Source organism: Oncorhynchus mykiss, chromosome 9 (assembly GCF_013265735.2).
Source record: "Oncorhynchus mykiss isolate Arlee chromosome 9, USDA_OmykA_1.1, whole genome shotgun sequence".
NCBI lineage: Eukaryota > Metazoa > Chordata > Actinopteri > Salmoniformes > Salmonidae > Oncorhynchus > Oncorhynchus mykiss.
In genome coordinates, this window is record NC_048573.1 from 10,358,661 (window position 1) to 10,383,461 (window position 24,801).

Here is a 24,801-nt window from a genome sequence, read left to right on the forward strand (position 1 = left end):
AAAGTTCGGTACAATGTCTATTATGTTATTAACAACTTATATTTGCTTAGGCTATACTTCTGTGGGAGGCTTGCTAAAATGATCCCACAGCAGACTCATTGAAAACTTCAAGGTGACGTTAATGTGCGCTTACTTCGGTCGTTCTGTGTGTTTACCCATTTTGCCTAGTTTTACGTTAGAGGGGTACTTGAAAACCGTTAATCTAATTTGCATACTGTTTTCCCACGGGGGAGGACTCCACGAACTTCCATACATCACGCTCGAGCCTAATCTACATGTTAACTGTCTCCGCGCGCCAACGGGACTAAAGACAGATGCTCGTGAGCCTTTAACTTAAACGGAATTAAGGCGCGTGGAGTTCTAAAATAATATTGGCTTCACCTGTTCTGTTCTTTTCTCTCTTTGACTATATTGAGACGTAGGTATATTGTTTAGAATGAATTAATGAAAATATGATATTTATTTAGGCTAAAACGGATGAAAAAAATGCTGACGATAACCTCGAGGTTTAGGAAATGTTTAGGTCTCTATTTCCTATTGTTGTTTTATTTTAGCAAATCATTTGGAGTGATTTGACCTATAGCCAGTTGTAACAGATGACCTTTTAGATATGAAATAGGCCTACCCTAATGATGAGACGTTAGCATAGCGGTCTCTCCAGGTGGGCTACGCAATAGGCTAAGGCCAATTGTGTGTGCGCGGGTGCGTGCGTGCGTATTGGATCATATCCACACGGTTTTCTATTTGGTTCCTCCTGTGAACATTGTTTTTCTCGTGAAAATAAATCAACAGTTATTGTTTCAAGACCATTAAAAAATGTTGAGGCTGTGCGTTCTCTCATGAATGATAATCAGTGAGTTGTCTGTTTGGAGTAGAATAGAATAGACAACAATAGGATTTGATCTGTGACTGTAGAGAAAAGCGCTCGTTCTGAGAATAGAAAACATCTGCCTCCGTAGAGCGCTTTCATGACCGAAACTCCGGAAACTGGTTTCCTCCGATACTGGAATGAACCGTTTATTGTGCGATAACCGTGGTGCGTCAGTCCTATTCCTCTACAAATCCACGCCGTGATTTAAATGCTGTCCCGCCACAAACGCGCCTCACTTGAGGGTCGTGTGTGTGTGAGAGAAAATAATACTTTATATTCAGTAACAACCACAGTGAGGGAACTATCCCGGAGTCGGACAGTCTGTTATTTCGCACAGAGCGAGGAGAGACGCAGCACGAGGACAATATTGACTCAACCGTTTACTTTATGACTATAGCTCTCAACAGGAACCGGCGGATTCCTTACTAAATATAGACTACAACAATTGTCAAAGTTTTTGACAGCAAACATTTACGGGTGTGGTGTTATCCTGCGATCCGTTGGAGTTGATTTGTACATTTTGACTTTTTTTGACCATTATTTGCCTTCCTCAAACGGACCTACAGCTGCGTTTAAAAGTGGCGTTCTAAAGGGTATGTTATTTTACATTTTTAATTGTTCCGTTAACATTTTATGGAAGTTATTCACAATAGTTTGATTTCACAGAGCAATGGGGGAAATTGTGAACTTATTTGCCAAATGCTACCAATAACTTTTCCCCCTAAAATGTTTCGTTTAGCCCTTTTTGTGATTTGCCTCCCGGTTTGAACTGGTGAATTACATGCATTTTACGCACATCTTGGATGATGATTTCGTAACACAACTCCATAACACGAATCTCTAAAAAGTATGGCTTTTTAGTCAACTATTCAGCCTATTTTACCAAATGGGCATTTGGTAGAAAATGGGGCTTTGTCAAAACGTTTGTTACTTTGACAAAGTGGTATTCTGTTGGCTGTAAATGTTAGTGTGGTTTTCTATATCTCATAGCGTTGACTCAATTACTATAAAACAAGTGGCCATGCTCAGCCTCACCATATGGTCAAGGTGTGTGTGTGTGTGTGTGTGTGTATATTGAGCGATTCACGTTCTAATTGGCTCGACACGCATGGTAATTGTGTAATTGACACCGCTGTTGTTGGCTAGAAGCAGAGGGGTTCCATGCTCATTTTCAGGTCCGGACCACGTCTGCGGGGAGGCGGATGTGATTAATGTAATCAAGTAACTTCTATTGTGATTGTTTGACATGGTGTGATTAGTTTATAGGCTAAATAAACCACCCATACGAGTTGAATAGCCTACCTTTGTCTGTCAACAAACAGTTTGATATTGGCACCAGGTTAAAATACTGTTTAGTGAACGAAACATTCCACTTCATTATTAAGGATGCATTTTAAAGTATTCGAATGCGGTCCATGGTCTCCTTTTTAAGGGAGAATGCATTTACAGTTTGACAGTTGCTTCCACACGATTTGAGACTCCGGCTACTTTTCTAGAGACTCGACACACACACATGCAAAACGTCACACCTCTTGCAAAACCAAACACTAAATTCTAAATTATTTTGACTCTTCTCAAAATTGTGTTTTTGCATCAACTCCACACACACACACGCACGCACACACCAACAATTGATTAGCTCTTATACACGCAAACTACACACGGACGTGACAAATGTAAAACACTCCTATCTTGTGTCTTTTGCATGTTCCGTGTGCAGTGGAGTCCACGGCAGCTTGTCATAGCACTCACACGTACATATGCTCACAAACATATGCAGTATGTACACATGCAATATGTATTTAAACTATAAACAGAAATGCAAGGGGGAAAAATCAAATGTTTCTTTCACAACCTTTTCATCCAGATTTCAGGATGAACACTGAGATGACAAAATACAGTAGAAGATAAATAAATAGGCTTGTCCTTTTCCTCCTCGTCTTCATCCCCCTCTTCCTCTAACTCTCTCTCCTTTAATTGGCCTCCATTGTTGCCCAAACCAAGAAAGCCAACCTGAAGCCTATTTATAGTGCTCAAGCTCTGATTTTCTAAGTGAAGAAATCAGCTAGAAGTGTTTTTCACACGTCAGCACTGTGTCGGTAAAATGAGTGTGGCATTTTGAACGGCAGTGTTTTCCAAAAGAAACACGAGACCTGTTCGTTTTGAATGATGTGTCTAATGTAGAGAACTGTGTTTAGTGTTTTGCAAAAAGTGTAAAGCAGATAATGTGCTTGTAGTTTTGGTCTGAAGATGAGGTTAATGAGGTTTCACTGAGTGCCTGAATTACCACTTTTGGTGTGTGCGTGAGATTCTCAACTACCACTTTTAGTTTTTAGGTTTTAAATCAGGGCCTAATGTCTTTCCTTCCTAAGGATTCATTTTAATACCGTATTTGAACGGGGCCTAATGTCTCTCCTTCCTAAGGATTCATTTTAATAACCGTATTTCAGTCTGCAGTCCTGACAGTAATCAGCCAAAGAATAATGAACACAAAGGACTGAAGAACACACACAGCGATAAATCCTCAACAGCTGTCAATGGCAGGGCTCATGAGATGCTGGTGTGTTGTAGGTCCAGTGCAGCTGCATGCCTGCCTGTAGCAATTACCCTCTCCATAAATATGGGCTGGGGCAGGAAGGGGGTCAAATGAGTGTGTTGGGAAGGGGTCTGCAGTGGGATCAGCACGTGTGTGTATGTGTGTGTGTGTGTGTGTGTGTGTATATATATTATTTATATGTGTGTGTGTGTTTTCTATCATGTGACTCAGTCCTCAAAAGTCCTGTTTTCTTTAACCCTTATTATGAACTGCCAGTCAGTCCCCTCTGAGCCTCTATGGTACTTTAGTATGTATCCAAAATGGCACCATACTCCCTATATAGTGCACTACTTTTGACTGACTGTCATTAGAGGTCAGGGGAAGTGGTTCTGGTCAAAAGGAGGGCACTATATAGGGAATAAGGTGCCATCTCTCCGTGCTGTGACCCACCTAAAGATTTTTTTGTTTTGTGCCCCCCCCCCCCCCAAATTTAATTGAGGCTATTCTTTTAGCCAGGCAGGGCCATGTCTCAATCTGGGATTTGGAACAGGCTACTTACTAGTGGTGACCTAGTGAAGCAGGTGACTTTAAAGCCAAGCAGGCTTATCACTCTAATCTAAACACTGATGTCATATGTTAACAGAATAATCCTGTATGTTTTCAGTACTCCCTGTCATCTCTTCCGCCTTGTATGGCGGTGTGTCCCCGTTTGATGATGTCATCGTAACACAGTTTCTTCCTCCTTCTCAGGTGTCCCCAGGTGATGACCTCACTGTTTTCCAGCCCAGCCCACGTCGTCATGAAGGACCGCGAGCCTCCTCCATCCTCCCTCACCCTGCTCCACTACCCTGGGATGACGGTCACTGCCAAGACCCCCGGGGATGACCCCTTTCCCAACTCCACCTCTCCATCCCTCTCCAAACCACAGCCCTTCTGCCTGCAGACCCTCCAGACCAGCCCTCACCTCCTCGCCAGCCTGCAGCTCCAGAAACTCAACTCCCACTACCAGAGTCTGGCTGGAGGCAGTGGTGCCTCAGGGCTCAACTCAGGGCCTCAGAGGGGGTTTGGGGGCTCCACGGTGGGCTCGACTGGGCAGCTGGTCGGGGGTACCTCTGGAGGTGGCGGAGGTGGGAACCAGAGTTGTGGATCTGGCGGGATCATAGATTCTGACCCAGTGGATGAAGAGGTTCTGATGTCATTGGTCATAGAGCTGGGGTTGGACCGGGCCAATGAGCTGCCTGAACTCTGGCTGGGACAGAATGAGTTTGACTTTATAGCGGACGTACCTGCTGGATGTTGACCGGATAGAGAGATGGAAGGAGGGGATCTGTGCTCTCTTTCATTCTTCTGTTAGTCTCTTGTTTGGATGGACACAGACTCCGACGTCCCTGCCGCATACTAACCTAAACACACAGAAAGAGAAACTGTCCTTTTGTTTTTTTGGGGGGGTCAACCTCTTAGTTTTTCTCTGAAAGAAAAATGATGACCACAAACGGACCCAAAGAGAGCATGCGCTCTTGTTTTTTCCCCTCTGTACCACCCTCTCATTTCCTCTCTCAGAAGGACAGAGTGCGGACACGGGGCTGGGGTTTCGTCTTGTGTTTTTCTGTGAGTCTGTGTGTCAGAGAGGATGTCGACTTCAGGGGGAACTTGTGTTTACCTTCATTTATTCCTCGGCGCAAAAGGACCCTGAAGCGGCGTTAAGGGTTGTGAACATCCAACGGTACAACAGAAACCAAGAGGGGACAAAACCCACAGGACCCTATCTATATTTAACAGTAGGGAAAACACTGAGGGATAGAAGAGCCTGGGGCCTGTCTCGTTGTACCTCCCACGGGCCTCCTGCACACGCTCACACACACACTGACTGAAGGATGGGTGGTATTATGTTGCGGTAATGCAGCTGTGAAACAGGCACTTGTTCAGTTACCCTCGGGTTCAGGGGGTTTGATGCGACGTGAGGGTGAGAGAATGCGCGAGAGAGATGAGTGATGTGTACCTGTGTGTGAGAGGTTGTATGAGACAGACATGACAGGAGGCCTGTGTAGTCTCCATGCTATTGTCTGTATCTAAATACGTTATTGAGTCTCAAAGTCAGTGGTCTTCATGTAACTCTGTAGGAGTCTTGTTTCTGCCCGATCTCCCCGTCTCGCTTTCCCTCTCTCTGTATGTATTGTAAGTCTCTTGCTCTATGTCAAATGGATGATGTCTGAAGAAGCAAAGAGAGCTATGAGTCTCTCCCTTTTCTTCTGTCTCTCTCTCTCTCTCCTGTGCTCTGAGCCAAGACACTCCGTCACTACCTACTCTGCTATGTTACTGTCAAAGTAAATGTGTACATCTCAACTGGCACCCTATTCCCTATATAGTGCGCGTATGGCCAGAGCCCTATGGGTCCTGGTCTAAAGTAGTGCACTATAAAGGGAATAGGGTGCCATTTGACTGTTCCAATCTATTAGTTAATGAGGCTGTAGGATGCAGTTAAAGATGGCTGCCTTGTTTGTTTTTCTGGGGTGGAATGGGAGAGCTGAAGACGACCTAATGACAAACTGATGATTGAGTCATTGACTGATTTACCTACAGTACCTACATTGTAAAAGAGATTTATTTTTATGTCTTATGCAACTCATTTTTAAGACAGAAAAAATTGACGAGAAAGTTTCAATTGACTAAGTTCCCAGGTTTCAGTGAATAGAGTCCTAAGCCTGAATCACATTGCATCAACACGACGTGAAAGACCACATTTTAACACCCAGGACATTGAAGATAACTAATGGAATATTACCAACTTGTAATTTCCTGAACAGAAACCCTTTGATCCGACTGACGACTGGCGCAAGAACATTTTACTTTGATTTAGTTTCTGTTCGTTTTGCTTATTACATTTCACATTTTTATGACTTATTTTGGTTTAGGGTGAGAAACCTCTGGCTATTGACTTTGTAAAAGAAACATATCAGATAGTAATTAATCACTTGTATAGTAGATACTGTACTGATTGTATGATCCTTAGTTTCTTAAAATCACACCTTTTTTCAATTGAAGGCTTTCTTTTGTTTAAGAGGTGGACCTCATTTCTTTATTTGTCTCATCTTTGACTTTTGTTTTGCAATTTTAAATGACGGAAAGAATATATCCGAGGTTGATTTAATTTTTTTGCATCTCATTTGTATTTCTATGTAAATTTACTAGATCATATTTAAATGGTTGTATTTTTGTTCTCTGCATGTTTGGGGAAAATAAAGAATACCGAACAGAATATTCTCTCCGTTTCTCATTAGTACTATAGTCTACCATTTAGGTTTTTACACAACTTAGTTCACTATCTGTGCACAAACTCATGATTTCTGTAGTTGAGAACAGTTCACACATGAATGAAAAATGGTTGGTCATAACTTTCTTATAAAATGTCGCCCTCTAGCGTCAACTTTTTCAAAATGCCTCAAAGTTCACTGGTGGAGTCCAATAACACAAGCAACAGACTGTAGGCCTACAACAGGCAGCATGTGTAACGACGAAACACTGCAGATAAAGGTGATTAGAAACTGCATACCTTTTTAAAGAAACAAGGACCATCATATGAAAACCTTGATTCAGACTGTGTGTGTATATATATACACCCACACTGTTGCAGGTTTACTGAGGACCAGGGGTCAGACGGGCATAATATACCGGCTTCGCGTAGAAGTATATGACTTGTAACAGACTGAATTGAGTAGACAGAATCCAAAGCATAGGAAAAAGCAAGCTACAGGACGTCACTGGTGACATTCGGCATGGGAACACCCGGAATAACGGCTTGATTATCTTGCGCCGCACAAACAGAAGGGCTCTGTCCTGCGCGTTGGTATTTCCCGACAGAGATTACGGGAGGAAATCAGAGAGGCTCAGGGAATAGAAGAAAAAACAGGCTACAGAACATATCAAAAATGATTTGTTTACTACCGATGAAGACATTTAGGCAAGACTTGAGAATCAAGATAATATTACGAAAATAAGTTCAACTGTGTGTTTAGGCCTATTCTAGATTGAGACGGATTGAATTTGATATATGACATATTTACAATCATATAAGAATCACAATGAGAGCCATATAATGTATGGGTACCATATATTACATTTCAAACACTGACTTACGTAGCTGCTACAATAATATGAAAATCAATACTGTATTTCTTGAGGTAGTACAAGTACTTGGGAGTATGGCTAGACGGTACACTGTCCTTCTCTCAGCACATATCAAAGCTGAGGGCTAAAATAAAATCTAGACTTGATTTCCTCTATTGTAATCACTCCTCTTTCACCCCAGCTGTCAAACTAACCCTGATTCAGATGACCATCCTAACCATGCTTGATTACGGACACGTAATTTATAGATCAGCAGGTAAGGGTGCTCTCGAGCGGCTAGATGTTCTTTACCATTTGGCCATCAGATTTGCCACGATGCTCCGTATAGGACACATCACTGCACTCTATACTCCTCTGTAAGCTGGTCATCTCTGTAAACCTGTCGTAAGACCCACTGGTTGATGCTTATTTATAAAACCCTCTTAGTCCTCACTCCCCCCTATCTGAGATACCTACTGCAGCCCTCATCCTCCACATACAACACCCGTCCTGCCAGTCACATTCTATTAAAGGTCCCCAAAGCACACACACTCCTGGGTCACTCCCCTTTTCAGTTCGCTGCAGCTAGTGACTGGAACGAGCTGCAACAAACACTCAAACTGGGCAGTTTTATCTCAATCTCTTCACTCAAAGACTCAATCATGGACACTCTACTGACAGTTGTGGCTGCTTTGTGTGATTGTTGTCTCTACCTTCTTGCACTTTGTGCTGTTGTCTGTGCCCAATAATATTTGCACCATGTTGTGTTGCTACCATGCTGCGATGTCATGTGTTGCTGCCTTGCTATGTTGTTGCCTTAGGTCTCTCTTTATGTAGTGTTGTGTTGTCTCTCTTGTCGTGATGTGTGTTTTGTCCTATATTTATATTTATTTTAAATCCCAGCCCCCATCCCAGCAGGAGGCCTTATGCCTTTTAGTAGGCCTTTATTGTAAATAAGAATTTTTTATTTTTAAATGTTTTAAATTGTACCTTTATTTAACTAGGCAAGTCAGTTACGAACAAATTCTTATTTACAATGATGACCTACCTAGGAACAGTGCCTTGTTCAGGGGCAGAACGACAGCATTTTACATTGTTAGCTCGGGATTCGATCCAGTAACCTTTCTTAACTGGTTTGCCAAGTTAAATAAAGGTTAAATAAAATAAATTTCTGACACGTTAAAGGAACATCCAGTCGCAGTTATTCTCCTCGACACTAGAGAGCGGACCAAATAAATTATGCTCGGTTTGTCCCTTATCATGCACCGTACTCTGTCTTATTTTGCAAGGACTCGAAGTGGGAGGTCCTTTTCCTCGCAGACTCCAACATGGTGAGCCGTATTTCTTTATGATTTTCTCCCGAATCATCATCAAACATCACTTTTTCTGAAAATAATATTGCACATATAACTGCGATTGTATGAAAATATATACTTTGTGCAATGGTTAGTCCCTGTATTTAAATAATAAGTTATGTCTGAGTCTCTGAAACGATTTTAGGAAAACCGATTCGTTTGACCATTGTAGCCACCGGCTAGCTGGTTAGCATCAACTCTGCCCATTTCAGCCAAACATGTTTCCGTTACCACGATTTCTACGTTCAAAAGACTATTCCCGAAGTTTATACTAGCCTTGGTAATTGAGCACACCTTTTGCGGCGAAAATGTGTAAAATAAGCAAATGTTCTTGTGCTTTCACCGAGTAGGCCCCAGCCGGAAATCGCGTTCGTGGACATATAGCAAATAAGTAACTTGCATGCTAACATCTGCTAGCCATACGGGTCGCATGGTACCTCAAAACGAACAGCCGTTTGTCCGGTAAACTGTTCCAATGAAGTTGTACTGCTGTGTTGTTTAACCTTGTTTTCTGTTTACCAGGCACGAGGACCGAAGAAGCACCTGAAGCGCGTTGCAGCGCCCAAGCATTGGATGCTTGACAAGCTCACCGGAGTGTTCGTAAGTACATAGAAAGTAGCTATGTTGAAACCACAATGTTACTAGCTGGTTGCAGACTAGTATACAAATGGTTGGTCATTCATATCTAGCCATCAGTTTTCCATTTATTTTCTCGACGAACATGTCATTCATTGTCTTGTCCCCTACCTGTTCCTCACCTGGGCTGTTGGAACGCCGCGCGACCCAACCTAACTTGAGGCACGTTCCCCTCCTATTGAAAGAACATTAGCTTACTTGTCAAAACATTATTAAAGTGAGCACCGCAAACCGTTTATGACGTTGCTGGAAGGCGCTACATACTCAATTCTACTCTTTACGTGTAGTAGGATGGGGCCTGTATACTTGTGTGTCTGAGCAGAGCTGTTGTTCAGGGCCTGTGTACTTGACTTGTGCTTCTGAGCAGAGCTGTTGTAAAGCAAGTGAGTTTGTTTATACTAGACCCCACCTACAGTCAACCAATCACATCAATGTAGAATTTTGCTGGCGCATGGTACGAAACTCTACCGGAGGCTCAGCGATTGCATCACACCATACATATGGCACCTCCGTATCAAGCATAAATTGTCTGTTGCTAGATTGTGGCCCTACAAATGTTTTTAACCAATGAAGGTGTTTGTAACATACATTGTTGTAGTCATTTTCTATTTCATCTACTGAACTGTTGTGGCTTTCCCTCCCATCCTAACCCCATTCCCCACGTACTATCGTACTCTCCTCCCTGTGTGTAGTGGTCTGCTGTCACTGCATTGTCTATAGCCGATATTGTTAATGAAGGTAGACTCGGCAACGTGCCTTTGCCACAAGCAGCACTGCAGATATTGCAACGAATGAGATGCAAAACTTCACCCTGTCACACTGTGTCAGAGTATGAAGATGGGTTTGCTTCACGCTGTTATGTGGGAATTCTGGGATCCAAACTGGACGTTTAGCCTCGTGCTTCAACGCACTTAGTAGTTGCAGATATTGAGCCACTATGCTGTTTACTTTGTGCGTCGACCTACGTCATATTGTTGAATCCACCTTTTAACTGCTCTAATATAATTAAGAGTGCCTAACCCTATTCTCCCCCTGTAGGCTCCTCGCCCCTCCACTGGTCCCCACAAGCTGAGGGAGTGCCTGCCTCTCATAATCTTCCTCAGGAACCGTCTGAAGTACGCCCTGACCGGAGATGAGGTCAAGAAGATCTGCATGCAAAGGTTCATTAAGATCGACGGCAAAGTCCGCACTGATATCACCTACCCTGCTGGCTTCATGGGTAAGTGGCTGGGGGACCGGGGTTGGGTAAGTGGCTGGGGGACCGGGGTTGGGTAAGTGGCTGGGGGACCGGGGTTGGGTAAGTGGCTGGGGGACCGGGGTTGGGTAAGTGGCTGGGGGACCGGGGTTGGGTAAGTGGCTGGGGGACCGGGGTTGGGTAAGTGGCTGGGGGACCGGGGTTGGGTAAGTGGCTGGGGGACAGGGGTTGGGTAAGTGGCTGGGGGACAGGGGTTGGGTGAGGAAGGGAGCCATAGGGGAAGGCAATGGGAGAAGCCAAGGAGTACGGAAGGGCGGGTAAATGTTCGGCTGGCTCCTTTCGGGGTTAGGCGACGTGAACGTCTGTGCCTCTCCTATTCCCTTGAGAGACCTTCGCTTGGAAAAATGGAGAAATAAACCCCCCTGCATTCTTAATTTGTCCCTTTTTGAGACACCGTAGCAACAACACAGCCAGTATACACTTCCACAAATTATTTTAAGATAAAATCAAGGAGTATGTAAATTATTGTCATTCTTTCAGAGATCTTAGTTGTGTAAATTTAGACCAGCTGTTTGGTGCCATATTTTTCAAGTGGAGGGAAAAAAATGCACAAACTTTTATTTCATTGAATGATAAACACTTCATTGACGAATCACGTCTGTCCGTGGTTCCCATTCCTGCTAGGAGTAGTACTGTTGACCAATGACTGACAGAGGCGTAGCTTTCGGCTATCTAAACTTTGTGTGCAACTACGAGGAGGGGAAATGGATTGTAATTGTCTTAGACCACTGGCTCTTAGTCCTGGTCCTGGGGACCTAACGGGATGCATGTTTTTGCCCTAGCACTACACAGCTGATTTAAAAATGGTCAGCTCATCAAAAGGCTTTGATTTTCAATCAGGTGTGTAGTTGCTAGGGCAAAAACATGCACCCCCTTGGGTCCCCAGGACCAGGATGGAGAACCACTGGCTTAGACTGTTGACGACATGTAAACCATATTTTCTCTCAATGTTTATTGAAAACCCATACATTTTGCACAATGAGCATTTGTCTTTCAAATACATCTTTGCAGTTGATGGTTAGCTAGAGCTTTAACAAAAAAATAAGTTTTGTTGCCATATTAACATTGACATGATCAGTCTCAAACGCCTCAAAACAAATCACTTATGATTCCCACGTGACGGCTTGTCACTGTTGCTGTGTGACATCAGAATCGTAACGCATGCCTTCCGGGGTGTCATTCTCCTTAAGTTGTTGATCAACCCGTCTGTGCAAACGGTTAAGCCAATCGCACGCGTCGTGAGTGAATGAGCGATACTAGCAAAGTCCTACATGCATCCTCCCTTGACGCAATCACACATTTTTTTTGGGGGGGGGGGGGGGTTTGTTGCGCTGACGAAAGCACAGCTAGAAGCATCTGTTTTTCACCTCAGCCGGTGATGAATGTAGAGGGCAATGAAGAAACACTTTGGTTTTGATCAACGAGCTGAAATAAATCTCACCAATACCTCTAAGAAGTTCTGAGCTCTAATCAATAGGATGTTTTTTATGATTCAACCTGGGCCTAGGTCACTAAACAGGGTGCTGACGCTCCCCTGATTCGTCTCTACAGGAATTGTCTAATTGGATATGGGTGGGCTGTAAGGCACTAACAGTAATGGCTGGCTTGCTCTGGGCTTTTAGGACAGTGAATGATTTTTGATTCGTTTTTTTGATAGTGGTGCTGCTTGGTGTTACTGGGGAGCTGTAAGACCAGATGGTCACTTCGAGGGATTACCTCTGGGCTCCCGTATCCGCGCCACCAAACCTCCCGTATCCGCGCCACCAAACCTCCCGTATCCGCGCCACCACACCGCCCGTATCCACGTCACCAAACCTCCCGTATCCACGCCACCAAACCAATAGACATCCACTGTCTCATATTCACGTTTTTTCTCGGGTGCGCATATTCCCTCACACAAACACACAGTAGTTCTTATCACCTTGATCGCTGCCAAGAGCGACGACCATGGTGTTGATTAATTTCCTAGACCAGGTGACTCAGCCCACCATGTCACACCTCTCCTTCACTGGACCATATCACGCTGTGGAGAAGCTCTATTCCATTTCCTTGTTTCTCATGTCCTTCCTCTACCCATTGGCTGAGAAGGTCAGAGGGGGGGGGGGGTCTGAGATGTAGTCTAGCTTGTCTAAAATACTGTTGACTTTCATTCTGTTAGTCAATAACAGTTGAACCATCTGAAGTCTTTCCTAATATGAGAATGTAATGGTAACTCAAACTGACAAATATCGCCTTTTTTTTTGGATTTCATGCAAAAAGCTTTTTTGTTCAAGTTCAACCATGACAGACTGAGTGTTTGTTGTGTTTGTCTATGTTCTGGATGTGATCATCGACTCTTAATGCGTGTGCTATGTCTGTCTAGATGTGATCAGTATTGAGAAGACTGGAGAGCACTTCCGTCTGATCTACGATGTGAAGGGACGTTTCACGGTTCACCGCATCACTGCTGAGGAGGCCCAGGTATGACGCACGCTGTCACCGCATAACCCTACCGGGTGGTTGTTGTTGTTGAGCAGTACCATTATAATTGGCCGACTCGTCTGTATGACGGAGCAATGAAGACACACTTTGGTTTTGATCAACGAGCTGAAAAAAAAACCCCTCACCAATACCTCTAAGAAGTTCTGAGCTCCAAACAAAATAATTAACTGACTCCTAATGTGAAATGGTTGTTTTTCTACCTCCTTGTGTAAATAAATGGCGTGCGTGATTTCAGTCGGATCCCTTGTCCTGTATACAGAGCAATCGGAAAGTATTCAGACCACTTGACTTTATCCATATTTGGTTGCGTTACAGCCTTATTCTTATATATAGATATAGATAGAGATAGAGATATAGATATAGATAGAGATATAGATATATATATAGATATATATAGATATATAGATATAGAGATATATATATATATATATATATAGATATAGATAGATATAGATATAGATATATATAGATATATAGAGATATATATAGAGATATATATATATATAGATATATATAGAGATATAGATAGATATAGATATATATAGATATAGATATATATATATATATCATCATTTATTTATTTATATATTTTTTTCATCAGCAATCTACACAATACCCCATAATGACATCACAATACCCCATAATGACATCACAATACCCCATAATGACAAAGTGAAAACAGGTTTTTAGAAATGTTTTGCAATTTTGCAAATGTAAAAAGAAAAAACCAGACCTTATTAACTTAAGTATTTAGAGAACACGGGACTGCTGATTTTACTGATGTTTGTAAAAAAAAAAACATCTCGGTTGCAACCCTCACTAGAGTTCAACTGCCTCTGGAAGCAACGTCAGCACAATAACTGTTTGTCGGGAGCTTTGTGAAATGGGTTTCCGTGACCGAGCAGCCGCACACAAGCCTAAGATCCCCACGTGCAATGCCAAGCGTCGGCTGGAGTGGTTGTAAAGCTTGCCGGCAGTGGAAATGCGTTCTCTGGAGTGATGAATTACATTTCACCATCTGGCAGACCAATGGACCAGTCTGGCTTTGGCGGATGCCAGGAGAACGCTAACTTCCCCAATGCATAGTGCCAACTATAAAGTGTGTTGGAGGAATAATGGCCTGGGGAGCTTTTTGATGTTCAGGCTAGGCCCTCTAGTTCTAGTGAAGGGAAATCTTAACGCTACAGCATACAATGACATTCTAGACGTTTCTGTGCTTCCAACTTTGGTAACAGTTTGGGGAATAGCCTTTCCTGTTTCAGCATGAAGATGCTCCTGTGCACAAAGCGAGGTCCATAAAGAAATGGCTTGTTGAGATCGGTGTGGAAGAACTTGACTGGCTTGAGCCCTGACCTCAACCCCATCGAACACCTTTGGGATGAATTGGCACGCCGACTGATAGCCAGGCCTTATCGCCCAACAGCAGTGCCCGACTTCACCAATGTTCTTGTAGCTGAATGGAAGAAGCATATGTTGCAAGTCCTCCAACATCTAGTGGAAAGCCTTCCCAGAAGAGTGGAGGTTGTTATAGCAGCAATGTTCCAACATCTAGTGGGAAGCCTTCCCAGAAGAGTTTAGGTTGTTATAGCAGCAATGTTCCAACATCTAGTGGAAAGTCTTCCCAGAAGAGTGGAGGTTGTTATATCAGCAATGTTCCAACATCTAGTGGAAAGCCTTCCCAGAAGAGTGGAGGTTGTTATAGCAGCAAAGGGGAGACCAACTCAATATTAATTCCCATGATTTTGGAATGAGATATTTGAAGAGCAGGTCTCCGCATACTTCTTTGTGTAGTATAGTTGGGGTTCAGACCCCAAAACCTAGCGACTGTCAAATCAACTTTTGAGACATTTTTGGATTTAAGTGCTAGACTAGAAACTAGGTTATGGAAAGCCTTACCATAACAATCACTCACTTTCTTCTCGCCCATCTTTCCCCCTCTCCAGTACAAGCTGTGTAAGGTGAAGAAGAACCTGATGGGTACCAAGGGAGTCCCCGCACTGGTGACCCATGACGCCCGCACCATCCGCTACCCAGACCCCCTCATCAAGGTCAACGACACAGTCCGCATCGACCTCGCCACCGGCAAGATCACAGAACACATCAAGTTCGACACAGGTAACGTGAATTACTTAAATTTAAACTTAAACTTAAATTTAAAAAAAAAAACTTCTAGTGACCTAAAGGAATGGTTTGATACTGGTGAGGAAATGGGTTTAGAGATCGGGGGACTGATTTGTCTTGTATTTTAATGTACTAATTTTTAATGTACTTTAATTTTAATATACTACCCACCTATATACTCAAAAGCACTTTATGTAGTAAGGAAGTGAAGCTTCTCATCCTCCACCAATGTGGGGCAACCATTTTGTGAAATTTAACAGAAAATATTCCGCAGGATTTAATTGGTGCAGCTTGTTCAGTGCTGTTATGTCTCCCCCCCCCTGCACACCGACTAGTTTCCTACCTTCCCTGTCTGTATCCCGTGGCTGACAGGGACGTATGGCCTCTGACACCTTTTTACACAAGACAGTGAATTTACAACGGTCTGCTTTGGTACTCTGCAGACACAAACGGTACTTTACGGGATGGTAACATCTGTTCATTCAGACATTTGCTCCATAAGCACTCTTGGAAGCAAACCAACACTACGACCCAATCAAACTCGGCATTCTTCTGAAGCAGTTCTAAACCTCCTCCACCCTCTTCTCTCCTCCCTCTCTTCTCTCCTCTCCTCCCTCCTCTCTTCTCTCCTCCCTCCTCTCTTCTCTCCTCCCTCCTCTCTTCTCTCTTCTCTCCTCCCTCTCTTCTCTCTTTTCTCCTCCCTCTCTTCTCTCCTCTCCTCCCTCTCTTCTCCTCTCTCGTCCCTCTCTTCTCCTCTCTCGTCCCTCTCTTCTCCTCTCTCGTCCCTCTCTTCTCCTCTCTCGTCCCTCTCTCGTCCCTCTCTTCTCCTCTCTCGTCCCTCTCTTCTCCTCTCTCGTCCCTCTCTTCTCCTCTCTTCTCGTCCCTCCTTCTCGTAGGTAACCTGTGCATGGTGACTGGCGGTGCCAATTTGGGGCGGATTGGTATCATCACTAACCGGGAAAGGCACCCTGGCTCGTTTGACGTGGTTCACGTCAAAGACAGCGCTGGAAACATCTTCGCCACCAGGCTGGGAAACATCTTCATCATTGGCAAGGTGAGCAGAGGAGTTGGCGTGTAGGCGACCACATGTACAGAGGGAGCACTAAACATGCAAATACACGTTGGAGACAACTCGACCCCCCCCCCCCCCCCCCCCCCCCCCCTCCATTTCTTGACACGCTTGTAGTTGCTCAGTACTCTTGTGTGATTGTACGGAGGTAGAACAAAGCCAATGCTATGTCTTCGGTACCAGTGTGATATTGTCTGCTGGTTCTATCCTCAATCGCTGGCACACTTTACACTGATGAAGAGCAGGTTCACATCTATACCAAACCAAGTAGACTGCAAACTGTGTTTTAATGTTTTACTCTTCTGTCTGCTGGGGTGGGGACATAAATGGAGGTCAAGTTGTCCACCATACGTTCTCATATTCTGGCCTTTCCAACCAGCATGATCACTTCTTTTAAAAGTATAATGTCACTTTTCAAAGCTATTTATTTAGTCCTGTGAACGCATGTCCATTTCCTGTTCAGATTTGTCTCTACTTTTCTCAGTTCTGATGGTTGATGGCTAAAACTTAAATGTTGTTTTTTAACTTTAAATAGTTGACTGTGAGTTGCACCCGTTCCCTTCAAATGTCCTCATCTTTTCTCCTTCCCCGTCTCCAGGGCAACAAGCCGTGGGTGTCCCTGCCTCGTGGAAAGGGTATTCGCCTCACAATCGCTGAGGAGCGGGACAAGAGAATCGCTGCCAAGGCCGGCAGCAGCTAAGTCCTATATGTAGGTCTAGGCATCCTGGCTTTGAAATAAAAACATGTTATTTACAACAAAAACCATCTGCTGACTGGACTTCTGTTTTCCATGTTTCGTCAATGATTTGTTAATGTATCTTTTCAGAGCAGCTTTCCCCAACAAACGGGCTCACACTTGAATAGTAGTTTCAATCTTCACATAAATTAGTGATATTTTATGTCTCCCAGAATCTCCCCTCAACATTATCATGCACTGGAATTTCTAGGGTGGAATTGGGGACGAATTGAGACCATAGAGAAGAAAAGATTGTGTTCCAAATGGCACACTGTTCCCAAATGGCGCACTACTTTTGACCAGGCACCATAGGCCTCTGGGGCCTTATTTATTAACCTTGCTGATGTACAGAAGATGCCTCCAGTGAAAGTTTTCGGAAGTTGGCGTTTCTAAAAACGGATCTTGGCATGAACGTGTGCTGTTTCTAGTGGTTGGTTAGTATTGCACTCTTGTTCATGAGAAGGAAAACTGGTTAATAGGATGCAATCATTTGTCGTTAGTGAGAATCTTTAGTTGAACTTTTAAATTTTCAAACCACTTTTAAAATGGACGTCTATTTCTTAGGCTAATGCGTTACGGAGATTGTACAATTCCTCCTCCCTTCTGTCACCGTATGGTTTCATAGTCACGAAGTAGCCAACAGGTCGGGGGACCAGTCCCATTTCTCGTGTAATTAGACCCACGTCACAGTAACTAAGCTATTTCAGGTATTTTTGCTCTGCCATCGGATCCGGAGAGCGTGTTTAACGGTGGAACCGACGGTTTTATGCCACTTCTGTAGTTTTCGCCGGAATAGTGTAACTTTCTAATTTCTCAAATATTTAATTTCTTGCCATATTTTCATAGCTGAATAGGCTATATTAAGTATTTTGCTCTGCATCAAAGGAAGCGTTTTAAAAAAACACAATTGAACAAGTGAACAGGCACTTGCTCTTTTGCATTGAACCGTTTGTCTATCATTAAGTACACAATGTTTCAGTATTTGCGGGCAGTGCAGCATATTTGTGCGCATTATTTTCCACAGCCATTCGCAATCGTTTTTGCCTTATTAAACTTTTTTTTCTGTCAGATGGCCTAGGCCAAATGTTCTGCCAACACCTCCATAGACCTTTTAGCAAGTTCTCCATTGCTATTTCCTTTAGGAAACTGCCTTGGCCTAATTCCGATACTTCCAAAGGATACAGCAAATAAGGGCGTTGTCACCACAAAGGGTCAATGATGTGAGTTTATCAGTCTAAATTGTAATGCTCATTCACGCGTGCGCAGTTACGGACGGGTCTGATTTATAACTGATTTATAAAAAGGGAGTCAAGGACGGAGTGTGAACGTGGATGGAACTTCTCCACTCGCGCATCATTAGGCAACTTACTTCTACAGGGTGGATCCCAAAATAAACGTGTTAAATTATCAAAACAAATTAAGTTAGTTGTGGCAAGACATTTTATAGATAAAAAAAAATTTAAAAAAATCGCATATTGTTTTGGAACGTGTGGATGTTTTTCTGTGATAAAACAAAAGCTGATTCGAAGGGGGTGTGCCAGAGATATCGAAAGTCTTCTGCAGTAGGATACACATGCGTATCCTCAGTGAAAGGTGGCTATCGAAGGGTACACTACTTTCGGATATGTAGGGAATGGTATTCTGTTTGGGATGCAGTCGTCATGGTATATCGACGAAAGCAGTATGATTATATTTTTACCTGAACCTGTCTAGCTTTTTCTACATATTAAGTGAAAGGAGACGAGAAGAGCTGCAGTAGGGAGCCACTTTAGACTATTGAAATGCACCCAGAGTGTGTGACGGCTGGAGTCCGTCAACCCTTCTCTCTCCATCCCTCCCTATTCAGGTGGCTGGTCTCTCCATCCCTCCCTCCCTATTCAGGTGGCTGGTCTCTCCATCCCTCCCTCCCTATTCAGGTGGCTGGTCTCTCCATCCCTCCCTCCCTCCCTATTCAGGTGGCTGGTCTCTCCATCCCTCCCTCCCTCCCTATTCAGGTGGCTGGTCTCTCCATCCCTCCCTCCCTCCCTATTCAGGTGGCTGGTCTCTCCATCCCTCCCTCCCTCCCTATTCAGGTGGCTGGTCTCTCCATCCCTCCCTCCCTCCCTATTCAGGTGGCTGGTCTCTCCATCCCTCCCTCCCTCCATATTCAGGTGGCTGGTCTCTCCATCCCTCCCTCCCTATTCAGGTGGCTGGTCTCTCCATCCCTCCCTCCCTCCCTATTCAGGTGGCTGGTCTCTCCATCCCTCCCTCCCTCCCTCCCTATTCAGGTGGCTGGTCTCTCCCTCCCTCCCTATTCAGGTGGCTGGTCTCTCCATCCCTCCCTCCCTCCATATTCAGGTGGCTGGTCTCTCCATCCCTCCCTCCCTCCATATTCAGGTGGCTGGTCTCTCCATCCCTCCCTCCCTCCATATTCAGGTGGCTGGTCTCTCCATCCCTCCCTCCCTCCATATTCAGGTGGCTGGTCTCTCCATCCCTCCCTCCCTCCATATTCAGGTGGCTGGTCTCTCCATCCCTCCCTCCCTCCATATTCAGGTGGCTGGTCTCTCCATCCCTCCCTCCCTCCATATTCAGGTGGCTGGTCTCCATCCCTCCCTCCCTCCATATTCAGGTGGCTGGTCTCTCCATCCCTCCCTCCCTCCATATTCAGGTGGCTGGTCTCTCCATCCCTCCCTCCCTCCATATTCAGGTGGCTGGTCTCTCCATCCCTCCCTCCCTCCATATTCAGGTGGCTGGTCTCTCCATCCCTCCCTCCCTCCCTATTCAGGTGGCTGGTCTCTCCATCCCTCTTCCTGACGTCTCCATGGCCCCATCACCCCCTCCTTTTCTGTTCAGGTGGCGTCATCCTTTCCCCCCTCCCTCCATCCTTCCCTCTATCATTCCTACCCTCCTTCTATCCCTCCCTCCTCCCTTCTCTGTTCAGGAGGCTGGTCACCTCATCCCTTCCTCCCTCTCTCTCCTGTTCCTGAGTCCTCCAGAAGGCCATATGGACCCTGCTGAGAGACGGCCTGTTCCTCCCACTTGGCCTGCACACTCACCTAGGGAAGGAAGTGTGTGTGTCACTGTGTTTGAGAGAGAGTGTGTCTGTGTCACGGTCTGTGTGTGTGAGAGTTAGTGTAGCGTCCTGATTCTCCAGCAGGAACTTGGCCTACGGACTCAGGTCGACACTACACACCACAACACACCCTGCAGTAGATGGAGTGTGTGTGTGTGTGTGTGTGTTGTGGGCATGGATGGCAGGACGGAACACAACATGACTGACCATATGATCTCTGACACACCACTACAGCAATGTCCTCGGCTGGTTTATTTTAGGGACAAGAAGTGTGTGTGTGTGGCTTTGAGAGGGAATAATTATCTACACTAGAGATTCTACCGTCTGACACTAGAGACTCTACCATTTGACACTAGAAATTATACCGTCTGACACTAGAGATTCTACCGTCTGACGCTAGAGATTCTACCGTCTGACGCTAGAGATTCTACCGTCTGACACTAGGGATTCTACCGTCTAACGCTAGAGATTCTACCGTCTGACGCTAGAGATTCTACCGTCTGACGCTAGAGATTCTACCGTCTGACACTAGAGATTCTACCGTCTGACACTAGAGATTCTACCGTCTGACGCTAGAGATTCTACCGTCTGACACTAGAGACTACCGTCTGACACTAGAGATTCTACCGTCTGACGCTAGAGATTCTACCGTCTGACGCTAGAGATTCTACCGTCTGACACCAGGGATTCTAACGTCTGACACCAGGGATTCTAACGTCTGACACTAGGGATTCTACCGTCTGACACTAGAGATTCTACCGTCTGACACTAGGGATTCTACCGTCTGACACTAGGGATTCTACCGTCTGACACTAGGGATTCTACTGTCTGACACTAGGGATTCTACCGTCTGACACTAGGGATTCTACCGTCTGACACTAGGGATTGGGGGAATATGTGCATTTGTTTGAATGAAATCTATGCAGCTGTGTTATTTATATTAGCTTTGTCTAGTCTCAACTGAATTTGTGTGAGTGACTGTTATCATTCAGTTCCAGCATTCATTTACCTGCCACCTACCTACTCAATATAACTGACCGTTTTGGATGTTCTGATCACAGGCTTTGATGCTTGAAGTCATTCCAAACTTTACTTCTGGAAGTTTGTTGTACAAAGGCAGTTCCAGCATTGTTTACTGTCCAGCATCAACTCATTTTTCATTTATAGTGTTTCATCCCCTGATCAAAGAGCTCCTCATGGATTAACTATAAACCAAAGAAGTGCTTCTCTCCTGTCTCTCTTCATTCTAAACTTTATTGACATTGTTTCTAGGGACAAAGGGTAAGTAATACTCAGAAATATCCTCCTCTCTTTTGAGATGCAGAACTGTACACACACACACACACACACTGTTTGAAGGGTGTAATGTGAGCTTGGCCAGGCTCCTGCTCTGCTCTGGTCCTGGCTACAGAAAGAAAACAACCTATTTGATGTGAACAGAACAGAACTTGGATTCACCAGAGACCCAGTCAGCTTTTGACCAGACCTGGGCTCAAATACTATTTGAAATCTTTTAAGTGTTTCCTTTAGCCTGCTCGGAATGCCAGGTGGGTGGGGTTTAGAGTTGTGGGACTATTCTATTGGTCAATTAAGCCAGATAAGCTCAATCAAGCACAGATAAAAGTATTTTAAATGATTTCAAATACTACTTGAACCCAGGTCCACTTTAAACGGGTACATTTGGCAGAGGAATAATGGGCCATACATAAATAACATGCATTCAAAGGAAAGCAAAGTAATACTGTGAGGGTGGTAGAGATGGAGAAAAGGAGGAGGGGGACGGAGTGATTCTGGAAGAGTTTGAGCTCATACGTTAGAGCAATGAAGTGGGTTGGGCATGCCGAGAAACAATGAACACAGTCATGGAAGGAGGGAAGGGTTGGGGACAGATGTTTCCAATCAATTGTGCTTCCGTCATGTGATGGACAGATGGATGGTGTGTGTGTGTGTGTGTGTGTGTGTGTGTTTTTCTCTGTGTGTGTTCATGTGGTCACTGTTTATGGAAATCCCATCAGAAGCCGTGGGAAACATGATCAGACTACGGTGTTGACTATGGTGTTGTATGACGGAGCCTACCTTCCCCTTCCAATAACTATCCCACTCTGTCTTTCTTGTTCCCTCTCTCTCGCTCTGCTGTTGATGTTTTCAATTGTGCCAAAAAAGACCATGCCTCTCCCCTCTCCCCCTCCCCCCTTTCTCTCTCCTTTTTTCTCCCTCTTTCTGAGACACCTCTCTTTACCTCCCCAACCTCTCTCTCGCCCTCTCCCTTAGTCCCTTATAGTCAAAACACAGACAGACTGCATAAACTGCATCTACAGCACACGGCTAGGGCTACAGTATACGGCTGGGGCTACAGTATACTGCTGGGGCTACAGTATACTGCTAGGGCTACAGTATACTGCTGGGGCTACAGTATACTGCTGGGGCTACAGTATACTGCTGGGGCTACAGTATACTGCTGGGGCTACAATATACTGCTGGGGCTACAGTATACTGCTGGTGCTACAGTATACGGCTGGTGCTACAGTATACTGCTGGGGCTACAGTATACTGCTGGGGCTACAGTATACTGCTGGGGCTACAGTATACTGCTGGGGCTACAATATACGGCTGGTGCTACAGTATACTGCTGGGGCTACAGTATACTGCTGGGGCTATATGGCTGGGGCTACAGTATACTGCTGGGGCTACAGTATACTGCTGGTGCTACAGTATACGGCTGGTGCTACAGTATACTGCTGGGGCTACAGTATACTGCTGGGGCTACAGTATACTGCTGGGGCTACAGTATACTGCTGGGGCTACAGTATATGGCTGGGGCTACAGTATACTGCTGGGGCTACAGTATACTGCTGGGGCTACAGTATACTGCTGGGGCTACAGTATACTGCTGGGGCTACAGTATACTGCTGGGGCTACAGTATACTGCTGGGGCTACAATATACGGCTGGGGCTACAGTATATGGCTGGGGCTACAGTATACTGCTGGGGCTACAGTATACTGCTGGGGCTACAGTATACTGCTGGGGCTACAGTATACTGCTGGGGCTACAATATACTGCTGGGGCTATATGGCTGGGGCTACAGTATATGGCTGGGGCTACAGTATACTGTTGGGGCTACAGTATACTGCTGGGGCTACAGTATACTGCTGGGGCTACAGCATACTGCTGGGGCTATATGGCTGGGGCTACAGTATACTGCTGGGGCTACAGTATACTGCTGGGGATACAGCACACGGCTAGGGCTACAGTATATTGCTGGGGCTACAGTATACTGCTGGAGCTACAATATACGGCTGGGGCTATATGGCTGGGGCTACAGTATACTGCTGGGGCTACAGTATACTGCTGGGGCTACAATATAGGGCTGGGGCTACAGTATACTGCTGGGGCTACAGTATACGGCTGGGGCTACAGTATACTGCTGGGGCTACAATATAGGGCTGGGGCTACAGTATACTGCTGGGGCTACAGTATACTGCTGGGGCTACAGTATATGGCTGGGGCTACAGTATACTGCTGGGGCTACAGTATACGGCTGGGGCTACAGTATACTGCTGGGGCTACAATATACGGCTGGGGCTACAGTATACTGCTGGGGCTATATGGCTGGGGCTACAGTATACTGCTGGGGCTATATGGCTGGGGATACAGTATACTGCTGGGGCTACAATATACAGCTGGGGCTACAGTATACTGCTGGGGCTACAGTATACTGCTGGGGCTACAGTATACTGCTGGGGCTACAGTATACTGCTGGGGCTACAATATACGGCTGGGGCTACAGTATACTGCTGGGGCTATATGGCTGGGGCTACAGTATACTGCTGGGGATACAGTATACTGCTAGGGCTACAGTATACTGCTGGGGCTATATGGCTGGGGCTACAGTATACTGCTGGGGCTACAGTATACTGCTGGGGCTACAGTATACTGCTGGGGCTACAGTATACTGCTGGGGCTACAATATACGGCTGGGGCTACAGTATACTGCTGGGGCTATATGGCTGGGGCTACAGTATACTGCTGGGGCTACAGTATACTGCTGGGGATACAGTATACTGCTAGGGCTACAGTATACTACTGGGGCTATATGGCTGGGGCTACAGTATACTGCTGGGGCTACAGTATACTGCTGGGGATATAGTATACTGCTAGGGCTACAGTATACTGCTGGGGCTATATGGCTGGGGCTACAGTCTACTGCTGGGGCTACAGTATACTGCTGGGGCTATATGGCTGGGGATACAGTATACGACTGTGGATACAGTATTCTAATGCGGCTACAGTATACTGCTGGGGCTACAGTATACTGCTGGGGCTACAGTATACTTCTGGGGCTAAAGTATACTGCTGGTGCTACAGTATACTGCTGGGGCTACAGCATACTGCTGGTGCTACAGTATACTGCTGGTGCTAGAGTATACGGCTGGGGCTACAGTATACTGCTGGGGCTACAATATAGGGCTGGGGCTACAGTATACTGCTGGGGCTACAGTATACTGCTGGGGCTACAGTATATGGCTGGGGCTACAGTATACTGCTGGGGCTACAGTATACGGCTGGGGCTACAGTATACTGCT

At 45.2% G+C, this 24,801-nt stretch overlaps 2 protein-coding genes and 2 non-coding genes across 4 annotated transcripts; all 4 read left to right on the top strand.

The window, feature by feature from the left end:
* Positions 1–1,075: 1,075 nt before the first annotated feature.
* Positions 1,076–6,663, top strand: LOC110531421 (cbp/p300-interacting transactivator 1). Its single transcript, XM_021614619.2, has 2 exons — positions 1,076–1,464; positions 4,158–6,663. Exon 2 carries the CDS (start codon positions 4,171–4,173, stop codon positions 4,705–4,707), a length of 537 nt encoding a protein of 178 aa, XP_021470294.2. The 5' UTR covers positions 1,076–1,464; positions 4,158–4,170; the 3' UTR covers positions 4,708–6,663.
* Positions 6,664–8,753: 2,090 nt separating this feature from the next.
* Positions 8,754–17,193, top strand: LOC110531420 (40S ribosomal protein S4). The gene is made up of 7 exons (XM_036987291.1): positions 8,754–8,842; positions 9,389–9,466; positions 10,541–10,721; positions 13,120–13,217; positions 15,182–15,353; positions 16,256–16,413; positions 17,027–17,193. The coding sequence occupies exons 1-7, from the start codon at positions 8,840–8,842 to the stop codon at positions 17,126–17,128; spliced, it is 792 nt and encodes a 263-aa protein (XP_036843186.1). The 5' UTR covers positions 8,754–8,839; the 3' UTR covers positions 17,129–17,193.
* LOC118966239 lies at positions 12,149–12,224 on the top strand. Its single transcript, XR_005053498.1, has one exon. It is a non-coding gene; the product is annotated as a small nucleolar RNA SNORD61 (small nucleolar RNA).
* On the top strand, positions 16,521–16,655 carry LOC118966238. The gene has a single exon (XR_005053497.1). It is a non-coding gene; the product is annotated as a small nucleolar RNA SNORA57 (small nucleolar RNA).
* Positions 17,194–24,801: the final 7,608 nt, after the last annotated feature.